The sequence below is a fragment of the Stylophora pistillata genome, chromosome 4 (assembly GCF_964205215.1).
Source record: "Stylophora pistillata chromosome 4, jaStyPist1.2, whole genome shotgun sequence".
NCBI classification, from domain to species: Eukaryota; Metazoa; Cnidaria; class Anthozoa; order Scleractinia; family Pocilloporidae; genus Stylophora; species Stylophora pistillata.
The window spans coordinates 3,037,824-3,065,471 of NC_142522.1; the positions used below are offsets into that span (position 1 = coordinate 3,037,824).

Genomic DNA, 27,648 nt, shown 5'->3' on the forward strand with positions numbered 1-27,648 from the left:
TGTTTTTTGGTGTTAAGCCAAACCTTGCAAGGGAAAGGTCACAATAGCGATATCCTACCCCACCCCCTCAAGTAAGGTGGGGGAGCAGCATTTAGCGTTTTGTTTTTTGAATACAAATTAATCAGAGCTTTGACAAAAAAATTCTTACTAAGGACTGCATTTACACTGATTTACTTTGTACTCTGAATAATCCGCGGCAATTTCTCCCATTTTTGTCTCATATGTCTGTTTCACAAACAACACTTTAGCCGTGGTTATGCACTGCTCCAGATCCAATATTTCTCCTGACCCGGGCCCTTGGAATTAATGTACCCCTAGCCACAACTGATTTAGCCTGTGAGCAAGCTTCCCGCAAGAAGATTTGAGACAAGTCGCGGCGAAGTTTACCCAGTGCTAAAACCCCATGCAGATCTCTTGCCAGCTTGCTCTGCTAAAACCACAGGTGGCCCAGGCTCTGTCACAGGCTCTGTCACAGGCTCTTTCACAGTGGATTATTATAGAGTTTGCATAGTGGTTTAGTTGGACTTGCTTTTGAGCTCCGTAAATATAAAGTTGTGTGAAATAATAAAAGAAATAGAGTCTTACCTTCATAAAGAGTAGTCTGTACTGTTCTTGTCGCGATTTGAGGCCGTTTTGCTGTGTTTCAGCTTAACGTCCTAGCACTACCAAATAAAAGGGAAGGTAGGAAACCTCTGTCTCACACACGCTCGCCAAAATCGCTCCAAAAACACACTTAAATACTTCCCCTTGAATCAAAACTTGGAAGCACGAAAGCCAAATAGTTGCCCTTCAAGTTTACCAAACCAAATTCCACAAAAGTTGGGTTGTCGAGCAACCAGCCCAGCGAAAATCTCAAATTGACCGCCATTTCAACGCCATTAGAATGCGCAGTCAAAAGTTCGTTGCGACGCGGTCGGCCTGGACACTAGCAAAACTGATTAATCATTCATATCTTGGGGCTACCCGTTGGGCCTAATTTTGCTAGTGTCCAGGCCGACACGAATGAATATTTTTGGCATTTTGTGTACCAGTACACATGGACAAAACTTTCAAGTAGGGCCGGGACATTCAGGAAATGAATTCATGCTTAGATCGTTGTTTAGTTGACTTCACGGCAAGAAATTGCGTAGCGTTATGATGAAAGTTCTGAAAGTATTACGATGTGACGCAAAATATTCTATTAAACAATACTTTTTGAACACATTGTTAGTCAAACGTAATATTTACCGGGCAATGGAGTCGTCAAATTGTCGCTAGGCCCTGCTTGAAGTCCGAAAGTTCGCATCGCTTTAATTAGAGAATCGTAGTGTCGTTGACTCGAGAGTTTATTCTGTCCCATTTAAGACCTTGACGTCCATTATTTTCCAAACAGAGTATTCTTTAGCATTGCCACTTTATATTCTGAGTTCCACAAGGTCTAACTCGATCGCAAAGGAACGAAAAATCCCACTTAAAAATTTTGAAGGTCGGCAGCGCGGTGTGAACGAATAGAATGACGCCCCTCTAATACCCGCTAAGGCGATCAAAATATTTTTGCTATCGAAGGATTCTGATTAGTTTATTGATCTGCTAACGATAGAGGAAGTTTGGGGACAAAATTCTGCTTAGTAAGGGAGGTAGGGGCGGTTACGGGTGGTTTAGGTGTCAATGTAGTGTATTATATTTATATCATATTTTTTTCGTTCATCGCGGAGCTTGCATCTTTGGTTGCACTATATCTTAAGTTGTAAGTAACTTCTAGTGTCGTTTGGGTGGTTAAATTCGGCATTCTAAGTAATATCAGGTGCAGTAAGCTACATGCAGTCATCGAGTGCCTTTTTCGTTTTAGATACGATTGACCAGTAACACCGCACGCGTTACAAAGAAAGTCGCCAAAACAGCGTTAAAAGGACCGTAAACGACAAAGTAGCTACTGAAAAAAAGGTAAGGAGACTTCATACGATATATTCCTCGCTTTTAATGTCCTTTAATTTTTTCTTAATTTTTTTTTTTATAATCAGTTCCTTTTATACAGTTGACTGGTGACACCGCACGCGTTATAAAGAGCGTCGCCAAAACAGCGTTAAAACGACAGTTGGCAACAAAGCGGCTACGGAGAAAAGGTAAGGAGATTTCACACGTTTTATTCCTTGTTTTTATTATCCTGGTTAATATTTTTCTTATTTTTATTTTTTTATTTTATAATTTTTCTTTTTTTTTAACGGCCCACACTTAGGCTTTAAAGTTATTACTTCTCACCTTCAGAGGCCAAAAAAATCGTTTTTTCGTTTATTGGACTAGATTGAGGTTAGACATTTTACCTAACGTTTACAAAAGGAATAATTTAAAAATCTCAAAAAGCGTCTGACTTAAAATGAAATTTAATAAATTAGGAAGGTGTCATAATCTCGTAAATGGACGAACCCCATGGGGGAATATCGCAGCAATTTCATGTTATTTGCATACCTTGTTTAAATCGCACATTTGATAACATTTACCCGTGGAAGTTCTCTGCTAGTGGAAAGTCTTTTCACATATAAAAAACAAAAATCAAAATTAAAGAGGAGTCATTGAGCAAAGAAAAATAAAAGAAACAGGCCCAAGGAAGAGAGAAATGGCACCAGTTTGTAGAGAAAAAAAGGCCAACATTATCATTATGACATAAGCATAATGTGATTTTATCTCGAGGCCCAATATATATATATATATATATATATATATATAAATATAGTTAAATAATTAGGTGTACCTTTACATGGGGCAAGGAACGTTGTCAATCACAGATCTTCAGCCAATCAAATGAGGTCAGATCAAATAGCACCAAGGTTATAGGCAAGGTCAGTTTCTCTTCTGGTCCTTCTCGCCTTCATTTCCATCGTGTTAACATCCGAACACAGATTTTCGGTACTGTAGAAGAACTTTCCCGTCCCCTCCCCATGCTCCGGCCTTCTCTTCAGGCTTTCGTTGCCTTTTTATACGTAGTTGGCTCTTTGCCGATATTTAACCCCACCTTTGTGCTCCGTCTTAAAATTTACTTATCTACGTTGTATCGGTCTTGCCTCTATATATATATTTCATATTCGTTATTTTGGGCCGATCAGATCATCGCTGATCCAACGTACAAGAGTAGGAGTATCGTCCACGGTTGCCTGCTGAACATTTCACTATTATGGCCAATTTTATTTATCCCGCATTGGCAGTTATCATTTTTATCTCCCGTCAATCTCGTCAGCAAACTAGCGCGACGTCACGCAGAGCTTCGGTCCCCTTTTAGTAGAGACACGCGGGTTTCGTGATAAAAAACAATCCTGGTACATTTGTCGTACGTAAGGTTAAAAACGAAGTTTACTTTCAATAAGCAAGTATCAGCCTTGATACAAAAACATAGGCAATCGCCTCGAATCATAGTAAATTATGAATAAACCTACCCGAGGGAACTCATTCAGCGATAAGGGTATTACTTAAGCTGTCTGTCGATTCGCTGTTTTGCTTTTAATTTTTTTTTTTACAGCTTTACCCTTTTTGCCGCGGGTTTTTCCTTTGCTAACTTTGCCCGCCCATTACTCAAAGTGAAACAGAGTAAGATAAGAAAATGTGAGTGCTGTACGATACTTTTTCCGGGAAAATCTTGATCCATTATCATTGACGCCAGAACGTCTCGTCTTCCCATTAGTTCGAGGTTTCAGGAGGCGAGATAATCTCCTGGTGTGGCGCTACTTGTTTACTAACGTTTAGGAGCTAAAATCTCGCATTTGATTTTAAGATATATATATATCCACTCTGAACGAATTTATAGGGTATGTAGATTTGACCGATTTTCGTGAATTTCGCCAAAACATTCCAGGGAAAATGGCAAACGAAAGTGTGTCAGAAAATTTTGATATTTGAAATTTTTTCGAGTGGTGTCCATTCACGCAACACCTCTTGCATAGTTTAGGCTACTCTAACTTTAGATGCGGATATCTAGACAACCAATCAGAATATCGGAAAAGCCTGACACACTGTTGTTAATTGATGCCTTTTGAATAAGACTGTGCAGCCATTTTGCTTGTACTTCGGGATCCTAAATTATATTTTAATCGTAAACTGCATTTATTAAGCTTTCTTTTGATGTGTAGTTTGTTAGGGTTTTCTTGAAACTGGCGCGCGTGCGAATCTTTTTCCCGAAGAACACCCGCGAAGGTGGGAAGTAACCTTAAATTCGATCTTAAGGTTACCGTGCACCTTCAGGGGTGTCTCGCGTGCAAGCGATGCAGCACGTCCGGTTTTTCGAGCTGTAGATATCTAAACCCCTCTGTCTAGCCTGCGAAGCAAGCCCTGGGGGAGAGGAGGGGGGATTGGGGCGAGCGGAATGTGCGGAGGGGAGAGGGTCCCTCTCCCCTCCGCACGTGCACATTCCGCTCGCCCCAATCTCCCCTCCTTTCCCCCCAGGGCTTGCTTCGCAGGCTACCTCTATCAAATTAAAGCTTATAGGACTGGCTATCAGACTATACCAAAAATTTGAAAAAAAAAATGAATTGTCGAATTTTTCACGACTTCTAACGGCAAGCGCCTGAATCACCTTTTGAATGTTACATGTTAAAGCGAATTTTGTTTTTCGCTTATCTAATGTGTTCCTCCGTTTCCGGGGCCAAAGCGCTAACAAACCTTGTTTGCGATTTGCCATATTCAATTTCAATGAAAAGTTACAGAACATTTTTGAAATAGGATTTAAAAAATGTGTAGTGATCGTAGAAAAATCGCTCTTGAAAAAAAAAGTTGCTCTTAAAAGGTGATTTGGGCGCTCGTATTTAGAAGTCGTGAAAAGTTCGACATTTCATTTTTTTCCAAATCTTTGGTATAGTCTGATAGCCAGTCCTATAAGCTTTAATTTGATATAGGGGTTTAGATATCTACAGTCCAGACGGTTACATCGCTTGCACGCGAGACACCCCTGAAGGTGCACGGTAACCTCAATATGTTAGTTATTGCCGTTAATGAATTCTAGACCCCAAAATCACACACAGTACGCTTGAGCCACCTGTGGTTGGTCTACCAATCTCTAAATTTACCGTTTATAGTACATTTTTATGTTATGATGCAAAGTAAACTTGCTTCTGGCTAGAAATGGTGGAGATTCAACAAGCGCCCAGCTTCGAATAAGCGCCCACCTGGAATAGGGGCCCATCCTCAAGGTCCTCAAAATTTAATAAGCGCCCCTTATCAAATGAATACCGTAACTTTGGTTTTGGAGTTATATAAATGCACTCAAAGCTTCAAGAAGAGCCTCTCATTCAAATGAAAAAACATACTGATCCGGCATGGTTGATCGTATTTTCAACATTTTGATGGCAGTGTTGTGAGGTAAATTGGAAGTTGTTATTTTGAGACTTCTTCAGTTAAGCTTTTTGTTTTGTCAAGCCTAGCCTTTTACGCCTACGTGTTATTTTGGTAGTTTTATAGTTTTGATCTTTTACTTTTAGTATGTACTCAAACTTGGCTCAGTTCGCGGACTTCCTTATTACCGTGTAGACATTTTAATCGCTTGTTGTGGTTGAGAATAATTAGTTTCATAGGTGGTTGTGTTTGCGTTGGTAAAGCTGACCTTGGGTTTTGGCCACACTGAAGATCCTGTTTGTGCGCGCGATTCTCGTGCGTAGCTCGATCGTTGGCGTTTAAATGGTTCCTTGGTGCTCGCCAAGTACTTTGGAGCGAGCCACCCAATCCCCCCCCCCCCCTTTGCAAAAAGAACGGATACACTATGGAAACTCCCACGGTCAGCTAACCCAAACATGTCTGTGATTTTTGTATTTAATACGTGGGCACTCCTCGCTAAATAGAGAAGAAAAAAAAGGATCAGAAGCAGTGTGGTTGTCGAAGCTGTAGTAGCTCACGAGGAGAGAATAAAAAGAGAAGAGTCCAGAGTCTTGATACCTCTCGTTAATTTTAAACGATCAAGCGAGTTGCTAACCTCACTGCAACAGTTTCAAGACATTTTCCCAAGGGTGATTTGTCATAAATGCAAATCTAAAGATGGATAAGTCTCCTACCTGTGGAACACAGCATTTTGATTATTTTCATAAGCCAATGTCACAACGTGCTGCTTTGTTTTCTTTAGTGATTACAGGCTGTAAGGATCAGGGAAAAGCTATTGCGGCAACTATTCATGGCTAGTGTTCAGACTATGGGCGATCACAATAACCTTAAAGCAGAAAAAGAAACGACGGCTTCAGACACAAAGTCACTGAACTGGCTAAATATTTCCTGTTTCTACATCTTCGGTATTATCTCCTTCTTCAATGTGGAAATCTTTTCTGTAGCAGCACAGGATATCCTAAGCGGCCGAGACGTTCCGACAGCTATCTTAATCACTTGTTATGAAGGTCCCTTGTTGATGGCCAAACTAGTCATCCCTTGGTTTCAGGAGAAGATTCCCTACGTGGCGAAGATGTTTTTTATCGCCTCCTTTATGATTCTTGGATTGTCTTTGGTCGTTTTCGCAAACGACTTCAGAGCAAAGATTTTAGGAGTCATGCTAAACGCCATGGCTGCTGGTGCTTGTGAAGCGACCTCTCTTGCACTGGCTTCATTCTATCCAAAGATATGTATCAGTACTTTCGTCGCTGGCACTGGATCTGGTTGTTTGATCGGCGCTCTTTACTACACAGGTAAATGCAACATTTTCTTATTAGTTGTTCGGGGCTTTACCCTAAGCATAGCCCTTTGTTTCTTCTCTGTGGCATTTTTTAAACTTAATTTACCCACTCACCAGTGCATAGCGTTCTGCGTTGATAGTAAAAGGGAAATTAGTGAGAGACGGATCATGAAATAAAGGGACTCCAAGGCAAAAAAAAAAATAGCACTTGGAACAGAAAAGCAAAAGAAAAGGGGTGCAAGGTCCTGCCAACATTACATTACGCCATTTGGTTTTTTTCGACAAACCCGAACTGAAACAGACTCATTTCGCCCAAAAATGTACAGACTCGTTCGATATGACAACATGAAGGTGCATTTAGCCATGCAGAAACTGGATTTTATAGTGACAACCATTCCTTTCGCCATGAGAAACAACATAGCGGCCACAAATTTATGATGTTCGAACATTACGCTTTTGGAAATGTTTCGAGATTTGTAGCCATAAATATTTAGCGGACAAATAAATAACACAGCAAAGATTTTTGATTTTTCTTGACTTTTTGCTCAGGTTTATGGTCTTTTTGTAACATTAGTAGACACTTCTCTCGTTGCAAGTCGAATCGTTCAAAAAAAATCGAGCAAGCGTTAATGTGGAACACTGATTAAATGGACTTTGTTGATTTTAATCATAATTTGTACTGTGCTTTGGGACTGACTGATTCCCGCAAAATGCCTATATAACGCAAAAACAAACCACGTAAATTTTATAAAATAAAATTACCATTATATTTCAAACCTCCTTTGAGTTTAAAGAAAAAAATACAAGGGCAACTAAAAACACAAACCTGGTTGCCCAAGGGGTAAATTAGAAACAAAGTTAGTGTCGAACACTGTATAGTATTGAACTTTGTTGGTTTGAGTCACGAAACAATTCTAGAATTCATGAAGTTATTTGTGCGGCGAGGAACTGATTTGATCGTTTGCACTTTTAAGCGGAACAATCTGCTCCCCTCTGGCGCTGGCGATTGTTGCTCTCTCAAAAAATGGACAAAAAATATCTTCTGCGTTTTCAATGCGAAAATGTCGTTTTAGAGTTACACTTCGCACAAGTTTGTGTCGACGGGGCCGTGAGAGAAAATGAAAAGAGATGTTCGGAAGTAAATTGGACATGAATCCTATCTTAAAGCATTAATAATCTTAACTTGCACTCCTAAATTATTTGCTAAGGGTTACCTGATGTTCAGTATGAAAGAAAAAAGTGATCATTATTGTCTTCTTTTACTTAGTTCTCACGACATGGACTTGTGTCTCTCCTAAGATCACTATGATGATGGTAATTCCCCTTCCCCTGGCAGTCTTGATGTCCTATGCACTGCTGAGCAAAGACTATCTCCCAGACAGGTCACAAAACAGCTCCGAGGAGCACAAACAGGTGAAGTACTCCATCGTAGGATCCACTCCTGACACCATGATGGATCAGGAAGCGCCTACTCGCCAAAAGCTAACATGCGACGAAATGCTGAAGATCGCATGGAAAATGAGTTCAGTCACTATTTCTCTATTTTTGAGCTTTTTAGCTGAGTATATCTCAGCTGTATCCGTGGTTACGACGATTTCTTTCCCTAATTCGCATTTTCTCCCTCGCGATCACTTCCTTATTTATCTGCTCTCGTACTTCACCGGTAGATTTGTTGGTCGAGGCTATTTGCTGCTATTTGCTTGGCTGCTCCCTGATGAAAATGAATTTCTTCATTGCAATAAAACCTGGATTTTCACAATGCTGCAGATGGCGCAACTGACTTTGTTGATATTCAACTCGTTGTACCATTTCTTCTCGTACATCTGGATAATAATCTGTATTTGTTCAACCCTTGGTCTGGTCGGCGGAATGATGTGCGTGAACGCACCCCATGCCATTGCACAGCACGTTGAGTCCGAGGAGAGAGAGTTTGCTTTAGGACTGATGTCAGCTGGGTCATCTTCGGGTGTTTTAGTGGGTGCGTTGATTGGGCTGGCTGTGGAGTCAAGTCTTAGAAAGCATTGTGTCGAACATTACCCAAACATCAAAGAGTTCTGCTTCACAAGATATCACAATACCACTGGATGGGAAACTAATATTCACTGTTAAAGTTTGTTATATATTCTGGTGCCTTAGAGCATGCACGCGCTTAAGGCCAAAACCAACCAGCCAAACAAATTAACAAACAAACAAACTGACACTGGGACAAAAGTCTAATCAAACCTTTGTTTATATCGACTTTTAGCGAGGGTATTTAACCACTAAATTTATGTTTTTTTCCCGGAAACAAAGACGTTTTTTGTCCGCCAGATTGAAAACACTTTGCCGGAAAAAACTTTCTGAGACCAATGAGCGGTGTTATGGGTCGAACGTATCATGATCTGATGAGGATCTTCCCCTCCAAAAGCAAGTTTGCTTGAGCATGTAACTTCTTTTAAAATCCTGCTTTGTTTCAACAGAGCGGAAAAAAATTTCCGGGTTTACCGTATTTATTTGCCTATAAGCCGGTCCCGGCCACAAGCCGAGACCCTAAACGTTTAGCTGTTGGATTGTAATGAAAAATAAACCATAGACACCCGACTAAAAGCCGAGTTCAAAACTTTTATTGAAATATTGTTACGCGTGCCGTGCGCGTTATCTAGAGAGACAAATAAACAGAACCGTACATCTAATCAAACAAGCGTGAAGTAGTATAGAAAAACGGGTTCTGGCGCATTTTGAATAACCTTGATTTCAAGGCAAACTCAGATGGCTAGAATTTTTGAAATCCGCATGATTTCAAGGCAAATCTTGAAAACAACCACTTGAGAACACCCATGATTTCAAGGCAATCTTATGATGACAACCAGTTCTGACGCGTTTTGAAATAACCTTGATTCTTAAGGCAAATACCTTGAAACCAAGGTTGGGGCGGAAACAACCTTGATTTCATCGCAAAATCATAAGGGCGGGTTTTTTGAAATTCCACACAGTCATTTTTTAATAGTCTCTTTCAAATCATCGGATTGTTTCAGGAGGCAGCTCAGTTCAATAGGAGGAACAATCTGCTCTCAGAGCTCCTCTATGACGAGTCCTCGCTTTAGGCCGTCTTTCAGATAGTAGAGAACAGGGTCTCGTTAATTTATAGGTGTTTTTTCGACTGATTGAAGACCTTCAGAAACCAGTTTTTGATTAGGGTCAGTGGGGAGGATTCTAGCGACATTTTTCGCAAAAGGTTTATAGCAACCAGTTCGCAGCTCCAACGAGGTCTCGATAAGCAGAGTGATGACAGTTCAGTGGCAAATCAAAAAGTCAACTTTTTCAATTAGTGTAGCCTGGTGGGACCATGTAATTCTACGAAAATCTGGACATAAAAAATGGGGAGGAAAATGTGTGGTAGCACACCTTGATGAACAGGGTTGCTGAAAAATAGCTGAAAAAACGATCGAACTCTTAAAAACTCTCGTTCCTCTCATCCAGATGTAAGTTGCGACCTTACCACTCCACGAAGTCAACTATTACTAACAGTGAATCCTCTACTTTCCCACTTTTGCCGATCATAGGCAAATACGTTAACAAACCGAAATAGACCTAATCAGCAAACCTATATTCTTCCTGGGATCGTAGCGGTTATAAAAACATATGCTTTTTCATGAATTAATTTGAAGTAAAATAGTGTAGGGTCATATATCCTTTCATTTAATTTTTCACTTAAGTACGGTGCCTAGTCTACCTAAACTGACTCCGAAATTAAATGTAGCCTGCGTTGCAGCCGGACGTGTCACACAATCCCCGGTATAGTCCGGTATAGTCCCGGTATAGTCTATACCAGCGGTTTAGACTGTCTGCGACGCAGGCTACGAAAATGTAGATTTGCTTAAAATTTAGTTCCTTTTGGCTCTCTTTTCTTTTCATTTTTCATTTTTGAAATGGCATTTTGCTATGACAACATTTTGTGCCTATATCTAATGAAACAAGCGAAAACAGAAATTGACACGACCGAAGGCGTATTCTGTTCTGTTGGTTTCCGGTTTAGGTGGATGGCTTTTAAGTTGAAAGCTGCCTATTGGTTCTTTCATTGTTAATCTAACAGACCTAATTTTGTTTACCTAATTAGCTCTTAAAGACTTTTCAAATCATTATTCAGCTATTGTCAGTCGCTTGTAACATACGTCGGAGAGCATTGCCACCATCGGATTCTTTAAATTCATCTGAAAGCTGGAGAAAAAGAAACACAGCGTGCTCCGCTGATAATTTGATGTAAAGTGATAACCAGTTTTCTGAGGTGGGCTGAAGTCAAAAGATAGATCTATCTTTTGTCAAGGCTCCATGATGCAATCAACCACAATGGTTTTGCTATATTGCTACCTTTGCTTGAATTCCAAGAGTGTTTTCACATCAAATAGGAGTCGAAGAACAGCTACCAAGGTACAAGAACATATTTACCTTCGGCGTTGCCATTACTCAACAGAAAACTGCAGGAATCAGTACTCCAACCGGAATCAATTTACACCTGACTTAAAACATTTTCTGTTTTGATAAATATTTCAATTGTTTTAGGAGTGCGTATCTTGCTGTTTCGGATAATGAGCGATCTTATCTCTGTTATTAAATTTAACGTAAAATAGTTCTAGATTCAATATAATAGCGAGGTGCAAGTTTTCAAGATTAATTAAGGAATATTAAGATATATATATCAACATCGCACGCTGTGGTTAGACAATATCTGGCATTGATCAATGTAAACAAAAGTTGATCGCCGAGTATAAATGTTGATCGCCGGATAAACTGTAAACGTTTTCGTCGTAGATTCAAGGGGAGATTGGTGAGCAGAACGTCTTTTCCTTAGTTAAATATAGCTTTTTTGACGCGTAGAAGAACAGCTCTTGAATGTTTAACACGTAGGGGTTACCAACAATCTCTTGAGACGTTTCATCGCCACTGCACTCAGAACGCAAGGTAAGTAGGAATTGTTACGTCCGAAAATTTTAAACTCAACTTGTGCAGCCGAAGGTAAGTTTTCAGCGAGAAAGTTCGGTTCTCTCCGACTGACACACTTCCAAAAGAAAAACAAAAGCACGATTTTGTGTTATGCTTTAGATTGCCTCGAATAATACCGCACTAATAGGGTAAACTCTATTTGAGTTTTAGCATGACTTTTCCATTTTGATTCTGTCGAGTTTAAAATATATTGTCGATGGTAATTAGTTGCACTGGATGCGTGTCGTTTATATTGTGGCTTATGTTAGACGCTATGTAGTCTTTCCCTCTTGAAGTAATTTATTAAGCTAACGATAAATGACAAAACGGCGGAATTCAACGAAGATTACCTTAAACACTCATGGGTCTCTTTTACATAAAGTTCTGCTTTACTTAACTGCGCTGTTGGCTAAACCAGAAATAGTTGCTAAATTCAGCGAACGCCAACTGTCATGGTCTGAGTGTTATTCACGTACATGATGAAAAGTCTTTTCTGAGGAGATGAAGCATTTGCCCCCCTCTAATACTGAACGGAATCATGAAAAACGCTAGCCATCAAGTGTTCTCAATATCATACCTGAAGATCAAGAGATAGTTCTGATACGCTTTTCACGCCGCTTGTATAGATAAACTACTGAAAATACTTTATCAAAGTGGCTATTCCTTAAAATGAGAGCCTCTCAAAAACTCACCACAATGTGTAATGGATACCAAGTTTACATTGTGCGTCGTCATCGATTTATTTAAACTCTCTGAGTTATAATTCAAGGTCTACGTTCACTCTTGTCGCTGCCCGCTATCACGAGTTTGTTGCTCACAAAGTGTGGTTTTCATTGGTTTGGTTGTCATTCACCGTCTCAAAACTTAATTGAATTCTTTCGCGAGTCTTTAGAACTTACAGGAAAGAGTTTTAAGAATAACTGTTACATTCTCGTACATTGACACCTCGCCTCTCCCCAAGAGTATGGGAACTTGTCGGTGTACAGCTTACAGGAAATTAATTTTAATTTTGGAAATACACCCTTTGATAATTTCAAATCACCAGGAAAGCTTTGGTCAGGCTAGTAAACAACTTAAGTAACCGCAGGACTGAAAAAGTCTAAAGGTTTTACTACCAACAAAGTTTAATCTGAAGCTTGAAAAATAATTTCAGGGTATTCAGGACTACGATGTACATGATATTTGTTGTAACCCACGCAAGGCCGAATAAAAGGCGTCTCCGGAAACTAGCCCACTTCGTCTTTATCGTAGTCAAAATATCTTCTGTGAGATCCAATAAACAATGAAATATTTGCTGTTCACACTCAGACGTTTCATTACAAACCCTTCCTGGGTTTTTCCCCCTGCTGGGACTAATACTTATTCGTAATATGTCCTCTTCAAATGTAGACTTTGAACGTCATCGGGCAACTTTACAATTGCTAACCTGAACAGTTTATCTTACCGAACAGGCTTTCATGTTTGTGTTCTTTGACTGACAAAAGTTGGAACCGTTTTAATCCAGTTTTCAATAGCTTGACATGAGCGAATATTCGACTGCTGAGGTGAGCGATTGAACGCAGCTATATTCATGTTAGGTCTCAATAACAATCCTCTCGAAGCGTGCCGAAGCGTAATCATTTAAAAGATTTTTGCTTTATCCTTTAAGCTTGTTTTTGTCGAGAACCTAAAAAGGCATGCGCTTTTTCGACTTTGTATGAATAATTAGCTAGGAAATTAAAACGTGATAGATCTTCGCAGACGTGATTAAGTCACTGCCTTTGAATACAATAGGGACAAAAGCATAATTTGTCTTCTAAGGACAGCCAGTTAATTCAGAAATAAACATTTCTCCCTGGAAACCTCTAAAGGCGGCGATGTTCTATTTGCGGTATGTCGCTCAACGATGTCGGACTCTACACAAATCAATCATGTGTTCTTAAAGAGGCTTTTGTCACGAAGCAAAAGTCAAAATGTCGGAGCTTACTTGCTTCTGAATTTAAAATCTTGGTAAACATTATTAATCAATGTAAGAATTCAAGTAAACGTAAGTTTTATGCTGCATCAATTACTTCTCTTGATGCGGGTTTCACTCGTTGTCTACGCTGTTTCAACACTCAGGGTTGACGTTGTTTCAACACTAACAGTCGACGGTTTTCAACACTCACGCATGATGTTTGGTTATGCTTGGAGAAAGGAAAGTTATGCTCCGTAATCATCAATTAAAGTTCCTCCGTGAGTTTTTTAAGAGCTTGTAACAAGACCATATTTCAAATTGGGTAGAAATTAAAAAGTCAACGATCTTTCGTCCGGAACGAAAGTACTTCCTCGGTTTTTACTGTGGTTTAATAATAACCTGTTCTACCAGGAACGATTTAGTAAAATAACTTTTTAAAATGATATGCGTGGCATGCGAAAAGCTGCCAATATTTGCACCCCTACGGTGTCATAAGGAGTGTACGCGGGAGTCAAGGTCACAAAATTTGGGAAACATATTGACTAAATCGTAGGGGTTAGGCCCTCAGTGGTTGCAGGATTATTCCGAGCATTTGGCATGAATACAAGTTGTTAATTACGCATGACAACAAGCGATCACGAATGAGGTACATGTTCAGGGAAAAAGGGGAGAACATTGCTGAGAAAACTTGTGTAAAAGATTTCTGAATCATTTGGATCTATCATTAACACGAGATTAACAGGAGATGCCGGAGGGAGCAGATTTTCTAAAAACATTTCCGCCCCCTCTTTTTAATCAAAAGACGCGAACACCAGACTTTTTTAATGCAATAAAAGTTAACTGTTTTACCATGGTTTGGAGCATCGTAAAAAATCTCCTGCCAAATTAATATTTCAAAGATCTTCATGAGCAATACACATTAATCTTCTGTATCCCCTAGTCATAACTGCTCCTTTGGTTCTCAAAACTAGAAAATAAAATTATTGTTGGACTCAAATTCTTTGAGGATACCTTGATGACCTTGTTCAGTATTCAGTATCCTGATATATCTCGTGCAATTACGACACACTTAATTTCTTAAGGTTATTCAAATTTCCTGAGAATTATCCTTACCAAAAATCTCCGACATTCCTAAATTAAGTTGCTGGCGTAAATGATTGCTCGAAGTACATTATCAGAGCATGTGCGGTATTGACCCAATACACTTACATAAGGTAACCTTGTTCTTAAAATTTACATTTTAGATACGATTGCAAAAGGGAACGCACAGTTCACGTGCCTCGCAAAGGTAAGCGTTGCCAACTAGTTTCTTAATTAACAAACTAATCCCTTCTATTAGTCTTTCTCTGACGAAGGGCTAACGCTCGAAACGTCAGCTTTTTAACTCTGTACTGTGGCCAATTTATGATTTCAACTTAGTTGATACTGATAACCTAATCCCTTTTATAGCTTGCTTTACCTTGTCTGTGTGTTTTGCCTTAAGGCTGTTAATGGATCACCAATACTAGCGATAGCGAGTGCTACGAACATATGAAAATTGTTGTAAGAATTGCACTTTTGGAATTCTTATAAACAAGGCCAACAGTTTTTCCAAACAGGCATGTTGCGGCGGACATTTCTTTTGTCAGTAGGGTCATGCCACGGGAACTCGAATTGCCAAAGGAAACGAAAAACATTTGGGGATAACGGTTGAATCCGAATGAGCTGATCCAATGAGCGAAAAATGCTCCTAGAAGGAAATTATTTCGAGTTCGAGTCAAAGGGGATGAATCCTGCAGTTCTTCAAGCTCGACTCGGAGTTAGCGAGGTTCTACTGTATGATGAATGGCTGTTTAACTTACCTCGGTTTCGTAATTGAATGAAAACTTTTTAAAGCAGATTTCATTACAAAATGAGTTGAGCTGATAAGAAGCTGTTTTGAATTGACCTGTTAGTATGCAAAAGTTTACTAGAAAACTGCGCTTCTTTCCCAATTAGTTTAGTCACCGCAAAAAAAGCTCACTTAAATTAACGAGTAAAATTAGCTACTTGATACTAAACGTCTTTTTCTACTGCTGAAATTTGTGTTTTGCATGATATTTAAATTTTGAGTTTCTCTTTTTAAATGGAATTTTTACCTACAAAGTATAATAGGTCATTTTACAGTGTTTGTTTGCAGCCTCTATGTGAGATAATTTATGGTTAAATAGAATCTATCTCAAATGTTAATGTTTACTTTGAAGCTTCGAGGACCGCCTTGTTTGTGGGTTTTGAACGATTAATTACTCCGCCAAGAATGTGATCTGCAATTTGTTCAGTGCTAAAAGACAAGAGTGATCTCGAATATTTTAACATCAGTAGGTATAAATCTCGCAAAAACACCAACCGATGATTTTGAGTTGAATTATAGAATTCTAAATTTTGATTACACGGGGAAAGGTGATAGAATCACGGTGTATAATTATTTTGAGTCCTCTCTGTCACGACCTTTTTCCTCGAACTGCAATTGTTACTCTGTAATTATCTCCCAAAACGCCGTCAAACTGGCGATTCTAAATAATGCTACAGGTGAATTCAATGTAAACAACTCTTTAGATTCTACATGACGTGTTCTGAAGCGAAAAGACGTTATTGTTTAAACAATCCGTTATGTAAAACAAGTGGTCGGCCTTTGATTAAAACGGAAATCAATTAATATCTAATAATGAAGCAAAAATACCGCCAGCTTGATGAGCTAAAATAGAAAATAATAATAAAAAAGAAACGATAGCGTGTACGTGTTATCAAACTTGGCGTGAGAAATCTGTTTGGCATTGGCCAAGGTCCTCTCTGAGTCGAGGCACTTAATCTCTAAAGCATGAGTGTATATTTTTGATGATGAATACCGCCTTTTCGACTCATTTGAAAAGTTTAGCGATGGTTAATGTACGTTTTTCCCTAAAGTTTAAATTTTTGTCTCTTACTTACTGAATTATTTTAAATCTGGTAAAATTGTTTTGACGCCATATTTAAAATGGTTTCAAGTAGTTCCCTGAGTAAACAAAGCTCGCTTCTTCATTTAAACATGTTGTTAAAAAAAATAATCAGAGTATTCTTTCGGTAAAGTTCCTTTTATGGGCGGCAATACAAAAGTTATTACCACAAAATGTACTTTATTTAATTGTTTTAACAAATGATCATCGATGATCGTGAATGATTAAAATTTTCCAATCAGCAAATTATAATTTTAAATTTTGCTGTGCCATGTTTACAAAAACTTAGTGATTACTCTTAAAAGAGGTTTGCGATCAAATTTCAAATTAGAACAAGGAAGCCTCCAGTTTGTACCTTAGGCTTCCTTGTTCTAACTAATTTTCGTGATTTTCGCGCTTACTTTGATAAGCGCGAACAAAAGGGCGTGTGAAACGCCTTTTAAAACAAAACAGCTGCTACATTAAATAATCTGAGTTCAATCCTTGTGCCGAATTGATAAGAATGAAGGCTGTAAGGGTCGGACCTCAGAGGGACGTTCTGCTCATAAAATCAGCTGTTATTTTCAGTTTAAGTAAGCAAGGTATATTTAAAATTCTTTGGCAGAATTATGTACTATTAGCACACGCTGTTTGAGTTTAAAAAAAAATTTAATAACATAAAACAATGGAAAATCGCGAGGCTTCGCCTAATTTGCACTAATTTTTCCAAATTCTGCGAAAATTGACACTCGCAAACTCAGCTCAGGCCATTCGCTGAAAGTAGTATCTCTAGACTATTATACCACAATTGGCAGTAATGTCGCAATCTGATTGGCCAATTCGCCGTTATTGATAAGAATGCAGACCATGCTAAACCGCTGTCGATGTTTTAATTCTTTCGCAATTAAGCGAAATAAATTAGTTTAAGGTGATACTTATAATCAGATTAGAGATACCTAGACCTAAATTGAACCATTTCAATCAATTGCTCTACGACATGTTCTGGACCTAGAATTTTGCCTTATTTCCACCTTATTTTGTAAATTGTTTTTTCTGAGATACGTAGAAGGTTTTGGTACTTATTGTGTAAAACGGAACTAAGAATATCTTCAATCACATCGCAATCAATCGCGTGATTTGTTGGAAAATCGAAGTAAAATTTTTAATTACCTCTTTTATGAAGAAGTCATGTACCGAATATTTGGATTTTCTGAGCTCCATTGGGAATGCGATAAACCAATGATGAGGGAAAGATTACTGAGATATTTTCGAGGACCTTTAACCTTAGCGTTATCTTAAGGAAGAGATTAATTCTGAAGCAGAAGTCCACTGTATCCTACAGATATTCAAATCTTGTTATCACATTAATTTATCAAATATTAACAAATATTCGTGCACAGCTTTGTAAAGGAAAGAATGGAAGGAAAAGCTATATTGGATGTTGGACCTTGGATCACAGACTCTGGACTGTGGATTTTTACCATCCACCCCTCTCCTAAATGATTATAGTGATAAAAAGAAAAAAAAAACCTTCGATCTGTAAAAGAGAAAAAAAATAGCAGAAAGCAAAGAACTTCGTCTACTCTGAACCAGACGCGAGTATTTCCGCTCAAATCATAGGTGTGAAATGTTTTCACGTTTGCGCGATGAATACGTGATCATTCGTGAGCTCACAATCTATAACTATCTTGGTTGAAATTAATCTTGTAAAACTCTGACACGAGCCTGATTAATGAGTCCTTTAGATCTCTTCCACTTTAGACAGTAGCATAACAACGAAGGATATTGAGTTTGTTTCAGGGTTGTAAGGGGGGGGGGGGTAGTGGAGGATTTGTTTTGTGGGATAATTAATCATGGGGGGCGGGAGATGGAATAAGAGTTTTGATAGACACCCCAGAGTCCAAGCTAGCTTTAAGCTTTGCTATAGAAATATTCGAAACAATGGAAGGTTAGTATTAAAAGGTTTTTGTTTTTTTTGGGTACATAGACCGACAAGGAGAAGGCAAGTGTGGTTAGGGTGCTGGACTCTAGTGTAAACCGGTGGCCTGGGTTCAAGTCCTCCACCCTGCCACTCACTGGATTTGTTATCGGTTGCCCCTAGTTCAACTCCTCGGCTGCGCTCTGTAAATAGCTCACTGGTCTGCCTCCTGCCAGTGGGGATTTTTAAGCTCTTAGTTGGTCAACATTGTGGCTGACTGGAGCCCCTAAGGGGGAGCCTCAATTAACGTATGTTATTATTATTATTATTATTATTATTTTATTTTCTGCTCAGTAGTCAAATGGACTTTGAAAAGATCGTGTGGTGTGCTCAGCATAATTTTACTAACGATACTGAGCACTCAGTAAGTCAACTGGCCTAGTTTTCACTATCAAACAAGTACAATCAAAAGAAAAGGAAGCGGAGATGAGGAGGGACTGATTAAACTTGATAAAAAAAAATAAAAAAAAAAAAAAAAACTGAATAGAAACCAGATCTAACTCGGCGCTTGATGTTACATGTTGAAGTTCTATGCACGAGGCAGTTCTTCAGATTTTTAGAGAGGGAGAAAGGAGAAGAGAGATATACGGAGTAGGAATACACAAAATGAAGAGAAAGAGGGAGAGTAGAGGGGTAGGAGAAGAAAGAAGAGAGGGGAGGAGAGAGTAAGTTAGAAAATAGGAGAGGAGATAGAAGGGAAGGTAAGAGGAGTGGAGTGAGGAGGGTGGAGTGAGGGGGGGTGGGACATTAGGAAGAGAGTGAGAAAATGGCAATTTGACCGGCAGGTTCTCAGCTCGCAGTTATACAAGTAAGTTGCGTCCTTATGGTACATGATCTCTCGTGCTATTAAGCTTTAGGAATTTCATCATTTGTCTTTTGCGTCTGAAGAATGTCTAGCATCGAGGAATAACAGATTATAAGACTCTCTTGAGGATAACCTTTAGTCCTGGAATTTCGTAAAGATAAAGACATATCATACAGATTGCAATAAGATAACGCTTCGTTATCCTTACTCAACGCCTAATCGGTTCAAAATTTGAGACCAGAAACCGCAAGCTAAGAAAGAGTAAAATTTGCAAACTAGCACGCTGTTTCGATGGTCATCAGAACTAATGTTTTAGATAACCCTTTCACTATGCACATGCAGGAAAAGTGTTAATTGAAGACATATTTTACAGCTTATGGCCACGGGTCCCTTCAGTGTCTCTCTCTCAGTCAGAAAAGGATCTCATTGTTGGAATAATTTTCAGTGAAAAGCCAATTTATGCAAACGAAATGAATGAGCCTCCCTTGATTTCTCAAGGGAATAATTGATTTTATTTTTAGTCGGTCAATCGCAAACCGCAAATTTTACCGCTGAAAACGCATCCAAGTTGTTAGATTAGAAAAAGCGTTCAGGATCATTAAACAGTTGCACCAGTAGCAGTGTCTTCTACGCTAGCTTCTGTAAACGAATGCTGCGCTCCAAATTCCTCCTTGATCATCAACTCTGTTAAGGCTGTAAGATAAATAGGCGAAATGAGACAAACCTTTATAAGTGGACCACGCTTTTTCAAGAAATGAGATCCAACAGGCACGACACTCGTAACAAGATAAAGGCTGTAGTCCAAAGCCACAACTTCAAAGATTTGCACCACTATATTTTGATTCACGTTTCTGTGACGTGTGAAGCTCATTCTTTCCATTTTAAGGAAAAACAAATGATCAGTTCATTGAGATAAAAATAAAGCTGGAAAGCGTTCACAAACAGCGTACGGTAAAACCGTGCATGGAGGTTTTAGGCGTTCTCTTGTGCAGCTCGTTGGAGCTTTTATCAAATCAACAAGCAATGTCTTCCTTTTACTTGAAACAAAAGAAATATTTCCTCTTAAACAAAATTTCGAACAAAGAATACTTTCGCTTTACTGGTCTCAAAAGGCTTTGAAATAAATAAATATCGTCGGATATTTCTTCAGTTTGGACTTGTCCGGTCATGTGACGCATCTATAAACCAATCCTGTGTGAGCAAAAATATGCGATGCATGTATATCAATGACATTTACGCAGTCTATTTCAAGGCTTCATGTGTTTTTGTTCTGTTTTGTTTTGTTTTTTTCAATTTTCCATTCTTTTGAATGTTACGCTTGCTATAAGAAATTCCTATATCCCAAATCACAATTACATCAAAGTAAACTTGTCGAATTTTACTGATCATGAGGTTTTCTCATGGGGTAGATTTGTTTGTAAATCTTGTTATAATAAGCCTTTTAATCTGCCGGCCGAGTGCGCTTAGATTACTCAAAGTTTCAACAAACCTGCCAAAACAATGTTAAATCTCTCTAATGGAGTTTAACCTTTAGTTCGGATTGTGGGCGCCCTTCGTCCGCAGTGATGGCTTTTTCATTCGTTTGCCAAGTCGCTTGAGGCTGGGTTCTGCGTGGGATGAGAATGTTTTAAGTATTTTGGCATACTTATCGGGAGAGAGGAAAAGTCAAATGGAAAAAAAAGTTCACACATTAACATTTTTGAGATTCTTTGTTATTTTGGAAGGGAAAATGACTTATTGTTCACTCCGGGAGTTAATGTCTAAAAACAGTTGCTCATAACTTTCTAGTTCCATCTACGAGAGTTTTGACGGTACCTATAATTACCGATGCTATTTTTGCTTTATCCTTCTGATTGAGTGGGCTATTGAAGCTTTAGGGAAACCTACGTGGAACTATCTCACAAACGCACTGAAAAAAAAAAAAAAAATTGAATTTGATGATATGATTTGTGCTTATGACCTTCCAGAACACAGACGTGTATGAATTTCGTACCACTTGTTTCTTATCTGTACACCATGCTTGATACTTTAATTAACCGCGTAAATAATTGCTTCCTTTGACCTTCATCACTCAGTTTTTATTTTGGTAAATCTTCATTTCAACTAACTTGTAATTGTAGTTAAGACAAGTGGAATTTAACTGATTATGCCGATTGGCTCCAATTTGCACAGTGGGTTTAAATTAATCTTATTTGAATTGTGGAAGTTTCCCCTGTGTAAAGTCAATTTTTTCTCGGAACAAATGCCATTTAAGGCTCTTTTCTTCCCTTTTCTCGCAAACATTTGTCGAGTAAATTTACATTAGATGCCTTTTCAAAATTTTAAGCCTCTGGATTCTGCTGTCTAAAAAACCTTTGAAACTTTTCTAGATTGAAATTTCCGAGCCATGTTTATTTTTTTGTTGTTCGACTGAATCTTCATGTGCTACTTCTTAATTTTGATTGGGAAAAAGGGATCTCCTGTTCGAAATATTGGTAAAGTACAGCATTATGATAATCCTTAATTTTTTCTCTGCGCAGTTGTTGGATATGATTACGCATGAATGTCGTGTTTACTTTGTTATCCAGCATTATCACGCGTTCATAAAGAAGAACTGTTCCTTTGAAGATGTTCTAAGATTTTCCTGCATACTTGAAGCTGTTAGATTTAGATTTTATTTATCATCAGCTAATTCGGGTTGAACGTGACAATCGATGATCATTAGGTTGTTATGTTACTTTTAATTAGATTAGGAAAACAAAGCATATGTTTCCTAACCAAGCTGTGTTCCAAAACTTTCACAAAGCACCCATTAAACTCGAGATGTTTATAAAAGTCCTAGATCAAACACTTTTCCATTTATCCCACAAATTGATGGATTTTTGTGGCCAGTACTGATCTAATTTCAACCAATAGATTGAGTAAAATAGCTTTTTACTCAATCGATACTTTTTACTGGCGCGTTAGAAATTTCTCTGAAGCGTGGATGAGCAACGAGACATACTTGCCTCCATGAGGAAGCTTTCATTTCATTGTCCTATAGATTCCTCAACAACTGAGAGATAGAAAACTCTTCTGCGATTTAGACAATGTGCTAGTTGTGGTAGAATAATGAAAAATTGAGTTCGGGGGTGTTGTCTAGACTTTGAAGATGCGTATGCATGTATTTCATTTCAGACATCTACACACACAGTATTGACATCCTGTTTTGCTCCTTCATTTGACACCCGTTAGTTTCCTCCTAAATTTGATTACCTCATAAAGCTAATGGAAGTCTAATACGAGCTATCAAGTTTATGAGTCGTTAAACCAGATGACATCGATTAAGTTTGATCAACAGTTAACAAAGACTGAGTAGGGGAGGGTATGGAAAATCATGATGCACCTGTTACACTTTCAAGGAAAAATGCACGGCCCCTCCCTCCCCACCCCCCCCCCCCCACCGCTATCTCTTCTTCAGAAAAATAGACAAATTGAAAATCCAGAAAACTATACAAACTTAATAATTTTAAAGTTAACCAAATAGATGTGAAGTAATGCATAGAAAAGCTTGTGGCTAGACCGATGATACGAATAGAAGATAAACTGTCCTTGCAATTACCTACATTTCTCTCAGTTAAGGTCAAACAGGTCGAAAAATATCTGGCATAAACAGATCAACGCTCTATATCATGCCTTGCCCACGAGCGGTAGATATATGATATCAGACCTGAATAAATGATCGAGTTCGTGCTAACATGCGGCTTATTTGTGCAAGCAAGATATCTCCGGCGTCATTGTCTTTTTTCAGTTCTTCTCGAAACAAGAATTTCATTCGCAAAAAAATTTGTTAATAAGGTAAGAATGAATTTGAAGCTGCTCTCTCTCTTTCTCTCTTGAGTAAACTTTTGGAATCGATGATTTAAATGAAAAATTAACGAATTCTATTTATTATTAATTTTTTTTTTGCTGTTTGAGACGTTTTTATCTATTCGTCCAGTAGCATAACTTCTGGATCTAAATTTACCATGGACTCCACAGTTACTTGATTAATACCTACTGGGCCTTTTAATTATCTTTAACAAATGGCCAATAACTCAGTTTTCAATTGTTAAAGAGAATAATTGTTCTATCGAGGAGCAGTTTCTGAGAAATAAAACTGCGTTAGTATTGAGTAACTTTTGACATCTAGTTTTCGATTTCAGGTTTGCCAAGGAGGTAGTCGTTCTTCAGGCCAAAAAGCTTGCTACTGGTGAGTGCTTATGGTCTTGGTATATACCTAAGGTTCGTCATTTTACTGTCATTCCTAACTGAACTAAATTAAACAATAGCAGATCGTGGATGCCTGTTACTGTTTGCGAAAATTTCGGAGTGTTCTTTATTAGGTGTCGGGTATAATTGAACAAGTCGCGAATGTAGAGATGAAACATCTATTGCGATCTATACTAGTCTATATTTAGTCAGAGAAAAAGTCCCTTTAAGTTTTTTTTTCTTTTTGAGTTTAAAGTGACAATTTAGAGACACCGACGGTGGAAATGTCCGTTTGAAACTTTTTTATACCGGAATGCAAGAATGTTTATCTATCTCATTTAGAAAACCTCTTAAGTCACAAGAATGTCCAAATATCCTTGTAATATCAGAGTATTCTTGGTTTGAGGACGGCCATTGGTCAGCGGGTACTTGTGTTTTAGCTATTTCCATAATCCACTTGATTGAAACTGGATGGGTTCTCAACCCTAAAGGATCGTCTCAAAAACTGAACATGCAAACACTTCGAGGGAGATGAATTGTTGAAAACTGAAGTGAGAGGTTGCTATGACATCAGAGAAACTCGTGTACACAAACTTTAACAAAACTCTTTATTATCGCAGAATGATTCTTCGGACCTTCGTTAGTTTTTTCAAGATGGTTTCTTAAGCGTAAAGAGTCTTGACTATCCCCGTCTCTCACTCATATCAATATCATTACATACGTGCCAAAATATGTGTAGAGACTGTAAACGTAAAACAATTTCCCACCAATCACGTAGCTCCAACCCACAATTCCTCTATTCGCGCAGACGAAGGGCTAACGCTCGAAACGTCAGCTTTTATAACCATAACGGTGGCCAATTTACCATTTCAACTTTGTTGATATATTCAAAGTAAAACAATTTTACTTGATATACTATATTTGCTGCAAGGTATATTGTTCGTTTTACTGTAAGCTGTTGGAGGCTATCAATATCTATGGCGCGTTATCGGCTTTGCATGCGGGTACATTTTCGACACGAGCCGCGGATTTCCTTACTGATTTTAATATAGAAACATAAACCAGCTTCACGATTTTTCATTCTGCATTGGATATCCACGTTTATCGGAGCTCTTTTAAAATTTTGTTGACCGAAGGACCCAACATTTTCAGAGCCAAATTTCAGAGTTTTCAGTTTTGAAACATTTTCAGGTGACGGAGTCAAAGATTCTATAATTTCTGCAACATTAAATTCTGTGTTATAAGTTTTCTCATTCTGACGTAGTTTGTTTTGTTACCTTGACCAACCTTACAGTCACCGAGATTGATGTACCAGGGGCTACCCAAGCCGGGTCGCCTGACCTTTGTAGACTAATGAGACCACGCTGAACGTAATAAAATATCATGAATTATGAGAGGTATGTACATGTAAACATCGTTTTCATCGTTTTCAGTCACCCAGTCATGAAAATAGGGATTGAAATCTACAGATAAGGGTTCGGATTAATATCATCGCTGAACGAAGTTTAGTTAGGGTGATCCCCGTGATGAAATGATTGAAAAATAGTTTGTAAAGGAAAAGAGACCTAAACAATAAAACTTTACAGAGTTATAGATTTCTACCAAAACAGTTAAAACTGAGATCTTCTGCAGAAAAGGATATATTTCTGCTTTTACAAAATGTTGTAATTCAATTCACTCTTGCTTTAACCTCGTTTTTTGAGGAAAGATGAGTTCAGCTTCGAAAGTGTCAAACTCCGTAGCTAGTCCAAAATACACTTAACATAAAATTATTCAGATGCATAAATATTGGCTTTTAATGGTCTGGATACAGAAATAACATGCAAAACCTCAAACTGCTGCATATTGCTTCAGGACGGGCTTATTCATTTGATTTCGGAATGGGAAATGATATTTGCGTGATAAATGGATAATTCAGCACGCGCTAATTCAACCAATCCGTGAAATTGAGTTTGGTGACAACCTAAACATTTGAGCTGATCTGATAAGGAAAAAATTTTTCAAGTAGTTAACTTTGAATGGCAGTTTCCGTATCAAAGGATTCACCAGCGGAAACGTATTTGCCCTCGATTTCTTGCAAATTTTTAATGTCCTTCTTCGAAGAGTCTTAAGGGAGGATTTGTTAGAACTTACCGGTGAGTTAATATACTCTGACTGTAGACATTTTATAGAAACATTGGAAGTATGTTACCACCGGATGATGTTTACGTGCGCTCACTGATAAATCTGGTAAAATTTCCATGTAGAAATTCAACGGGGGTATCTGAAATCTCAACATGAAATCTTCCGACTTTGACGTTCCTTTCCCTCACGCTTCTTTTGATCTTGAGTCGTTATCGCATCCGGTATGTTAACGAATAATATTCATCGTGGTTAACAGATGAATTCGTTGTCGCTGGATTAATTTACGCGCTTACGGAACGCTTTCGATATCAGCGTTGTTCCCAGGCGCCGATACCGTTTTACGAGTTTTATACATGCGCTTGCATATTGTACGCAAATACCTCAACCCGCCCAAAATCTCCAGTCGTAGTGGCCGAAGGTTTTAATCTGACAGTGATTCATTACGCGAAGGGAAAGGTATGTGCTACGCTGTGTTACGGAAGACAAGACACAGCTAATCGTGGGCAGCCTATCAGATTTCCCCCATATCAGTTACGCACCGGACCTTGTAATCTCTGCTCATTTCAGTGATCAACGCAGAAGCAATTACACTTACTGTTATTTCTGTTGTCGTTTTTACCTAGTTTAAAGGGAGTGCCACTCTGTTCGATCAATAACAAGGATTATCCTATTGGCTGGCGAGGATTGTATCAGTTCGTGTCAGTAACTGGTGCCCAAATCCGGTAAGTTCTACATGCTGTAACAACAGCGTTCTTGATAAGATTCTCTAGTTCCTCTGCATTTACGAAAAGTGCCCTTGAGACTCTCACAAAGCACTCTTTTGTTGTAAATCTCTCCTATCTGTGCCATATAAGTTCTGACGACTGGTTTTTAACACAAAAACTACATACCAATGCTCACCTCAATTCTCCATGAGGTTTCATTATTTTCTTAGCGAGCTGACTTACTGGAATTTGATGAAAAAGAAACTGTGTTGATCGATTTAATGATATCATGATAGAATCTTAAACAAACTTGTTTGTCTAAGGTTCTATTTTAAGCTCGGTCGAAGAAATGTCTGATGCGCTCTACATGTGTTTGTTGGTAAAAGAGTAAAACGAAAATCTGTTTTCAGCTTTGCTCAGCGAAAATGCTGACACAAATTTTCTGAGACTCTTCCCGTCTTTTTAATAATTTGGTCCGCCGTTCGGCTATATCCCGCACGAGAGGTAAAATCCATTAGGGTTTGTTTGATTTCTTAATAGGTCTAAAGTTATTTAGCGTTTAGCACTTGTTACTTCTGGTGAACAGTTCAAGTTTAACATGACGGTGCGTTTCGACTGGCACAGATATGCCAAAAATATTTTTTTCCTTGCCGTTTAGGTATCTGCGTTAAAGATATTACAACTGGTATGCAATGGCCAAATTTTCTCCTACTCAGAAGATGACGATGTAAACAACATCGTTATAAACATTGCCTTCAAACGGACTTCAATATTCTAGCTAAAGAGTGTTGATCCTGAAGTTGATAGTTTGTTATGCGCTTCACCTCTCGTACCAACAAAACTATACTGCCATTGATACAGATAACAATAACTCCTTTTTGATCCCGCTGTGTTTCAATAAGGTGAAAGTAAAAATAGCATGAGATTATTTTGTGTGGCACGTAAACAGCTTTATGATGACGCACGATGGGAAAAATATTAATTAAATTCATATCGCAACGTTTAGCAACCCTGCATACATAAAATGAAACGTTAATATCTTTATAAGTTAAGAACGGCCTTGGGGTCGCAAATCAGAGTGATTTAGAATACTCCGCCTTACTTAAATGTTAATCTGGTTTTCAAGAACTTCCCGTTTAAGCTTTTTTCAGGTAAGCTAAAATCTGTAACCATTACAACTTCCAGTGGATGACTTTTCACGAAGTTTATCATGATTAGTAGGGCGCTACTAATCCCTTCGCCATTCACCAGAACACGCAGCTTTGCCATTGGCAGAACTGAAGTTCTTCAAGCCTTTTATTTACCTCATAACTGCATCAAAATCCTAGAGAAAATGAAATATTTTAGCGATGTAGCTGCTTTGCTACCCTAAGTTCGTGATCGGAATTCA

General features: G+C 38.4%; 2 protein-coding genes across 7 annotated transcripts in view; both read left to right on the forward strand.

The window, feature by feature from the left end:
• The first annotated feature begins 1,599 nt into the window (after window positions 1–1,599).
• LOC111321741 (uncharacterized) lies at window positions 1,600–9,212 on the forward strand. 4 transcript variants are annotated; one of them, XM_088759073.1, is made up of 6 exons: window positions 1,600–1,726; window positions 1,829–1,923; window positions 2,001–2,102; window positions 5,065–5,322; window positions 6,077–6,626; window positions 7,881–9,212. In XM_088759073.1, exons 5-6 carry the CDS (start codon window positions 6,125–6,127, stop codon window positions 8,720–8,722), a joined length of 1,344 nt encoding a protein of 447 aa, XP_088615199.1. In that variant the 5' UTR covers window positions 1,600–1,726; window positions 1,829–1,923; window positions 2,001–2,102; window positions 5,065–5,322; window positions 6,077–6,124; the 3' UTR covers window positions 8,723–9,212. The 4 variants fall into 4 exon arrangements, with proteins under 4 accessions (XP_088615199.1, XP_022780442.2, XP_088615200.1 ...); XM_022924707.2 differs by lacking the exon at window positions 5,065–5,322; XM_088759074.1 differs by lacking the exon at window positions 5,065–5,322 and having other exon boundaries at window positions 2,015–2,102.
• A 5,566-nt stretch (window positions 9,213–14,778) lies between these two features.
• Window positions 14,779–27,648, forward strand: part of LOC111321671 (cartilage oligomeric matrix protein) — a 41,742-nt gene continuing 28,872 nt past the window's right edge. The window contains exons 1-3 of one of the 3 annotated variants that reach the window (XM_088759071.1): window positions 14,779–14,796; window positions 23,385–23,431; window positions 26,178–26,276. Coding sequence is in view for 1 of the 3 variants with exons in the window: in XM_088759067.1 (XP_088615193.1) it covers window positions 24,814–24,827; window positions 26,178–26,276 (113 nt within the window). In the remaining 2 variants the exon portion in view is untranslated. Of the gene's footprint in view, window positions 14,797–23,018; window positions 23,038–23,384; window positions 23,432–24,810; window positions 24,828–26,177; window positions 26,277–27,648 lie in introns of those variants that run through there. The other 2 variants (XM_088759066.1, XM_088759067.1) reach the window with 2 other exon arrangements.

Bases quoted from the DNA above. Each gene is read 5' to 3' on its own strand.
- LOC111321741 (XM_088759073.1), top strand. From the start codon at position 6,125: ATGGCTAGTGTTCAGACTATGGGCGATCACAATAACCTTAAAGCAGAA. The intron at 6,627-7,880 runs GTAAATGCAACA...TCTTTTACTTAG, and splicing joins CGGCGCTCTTTACTACACAG to TTCTCACGACATGGACTTGT.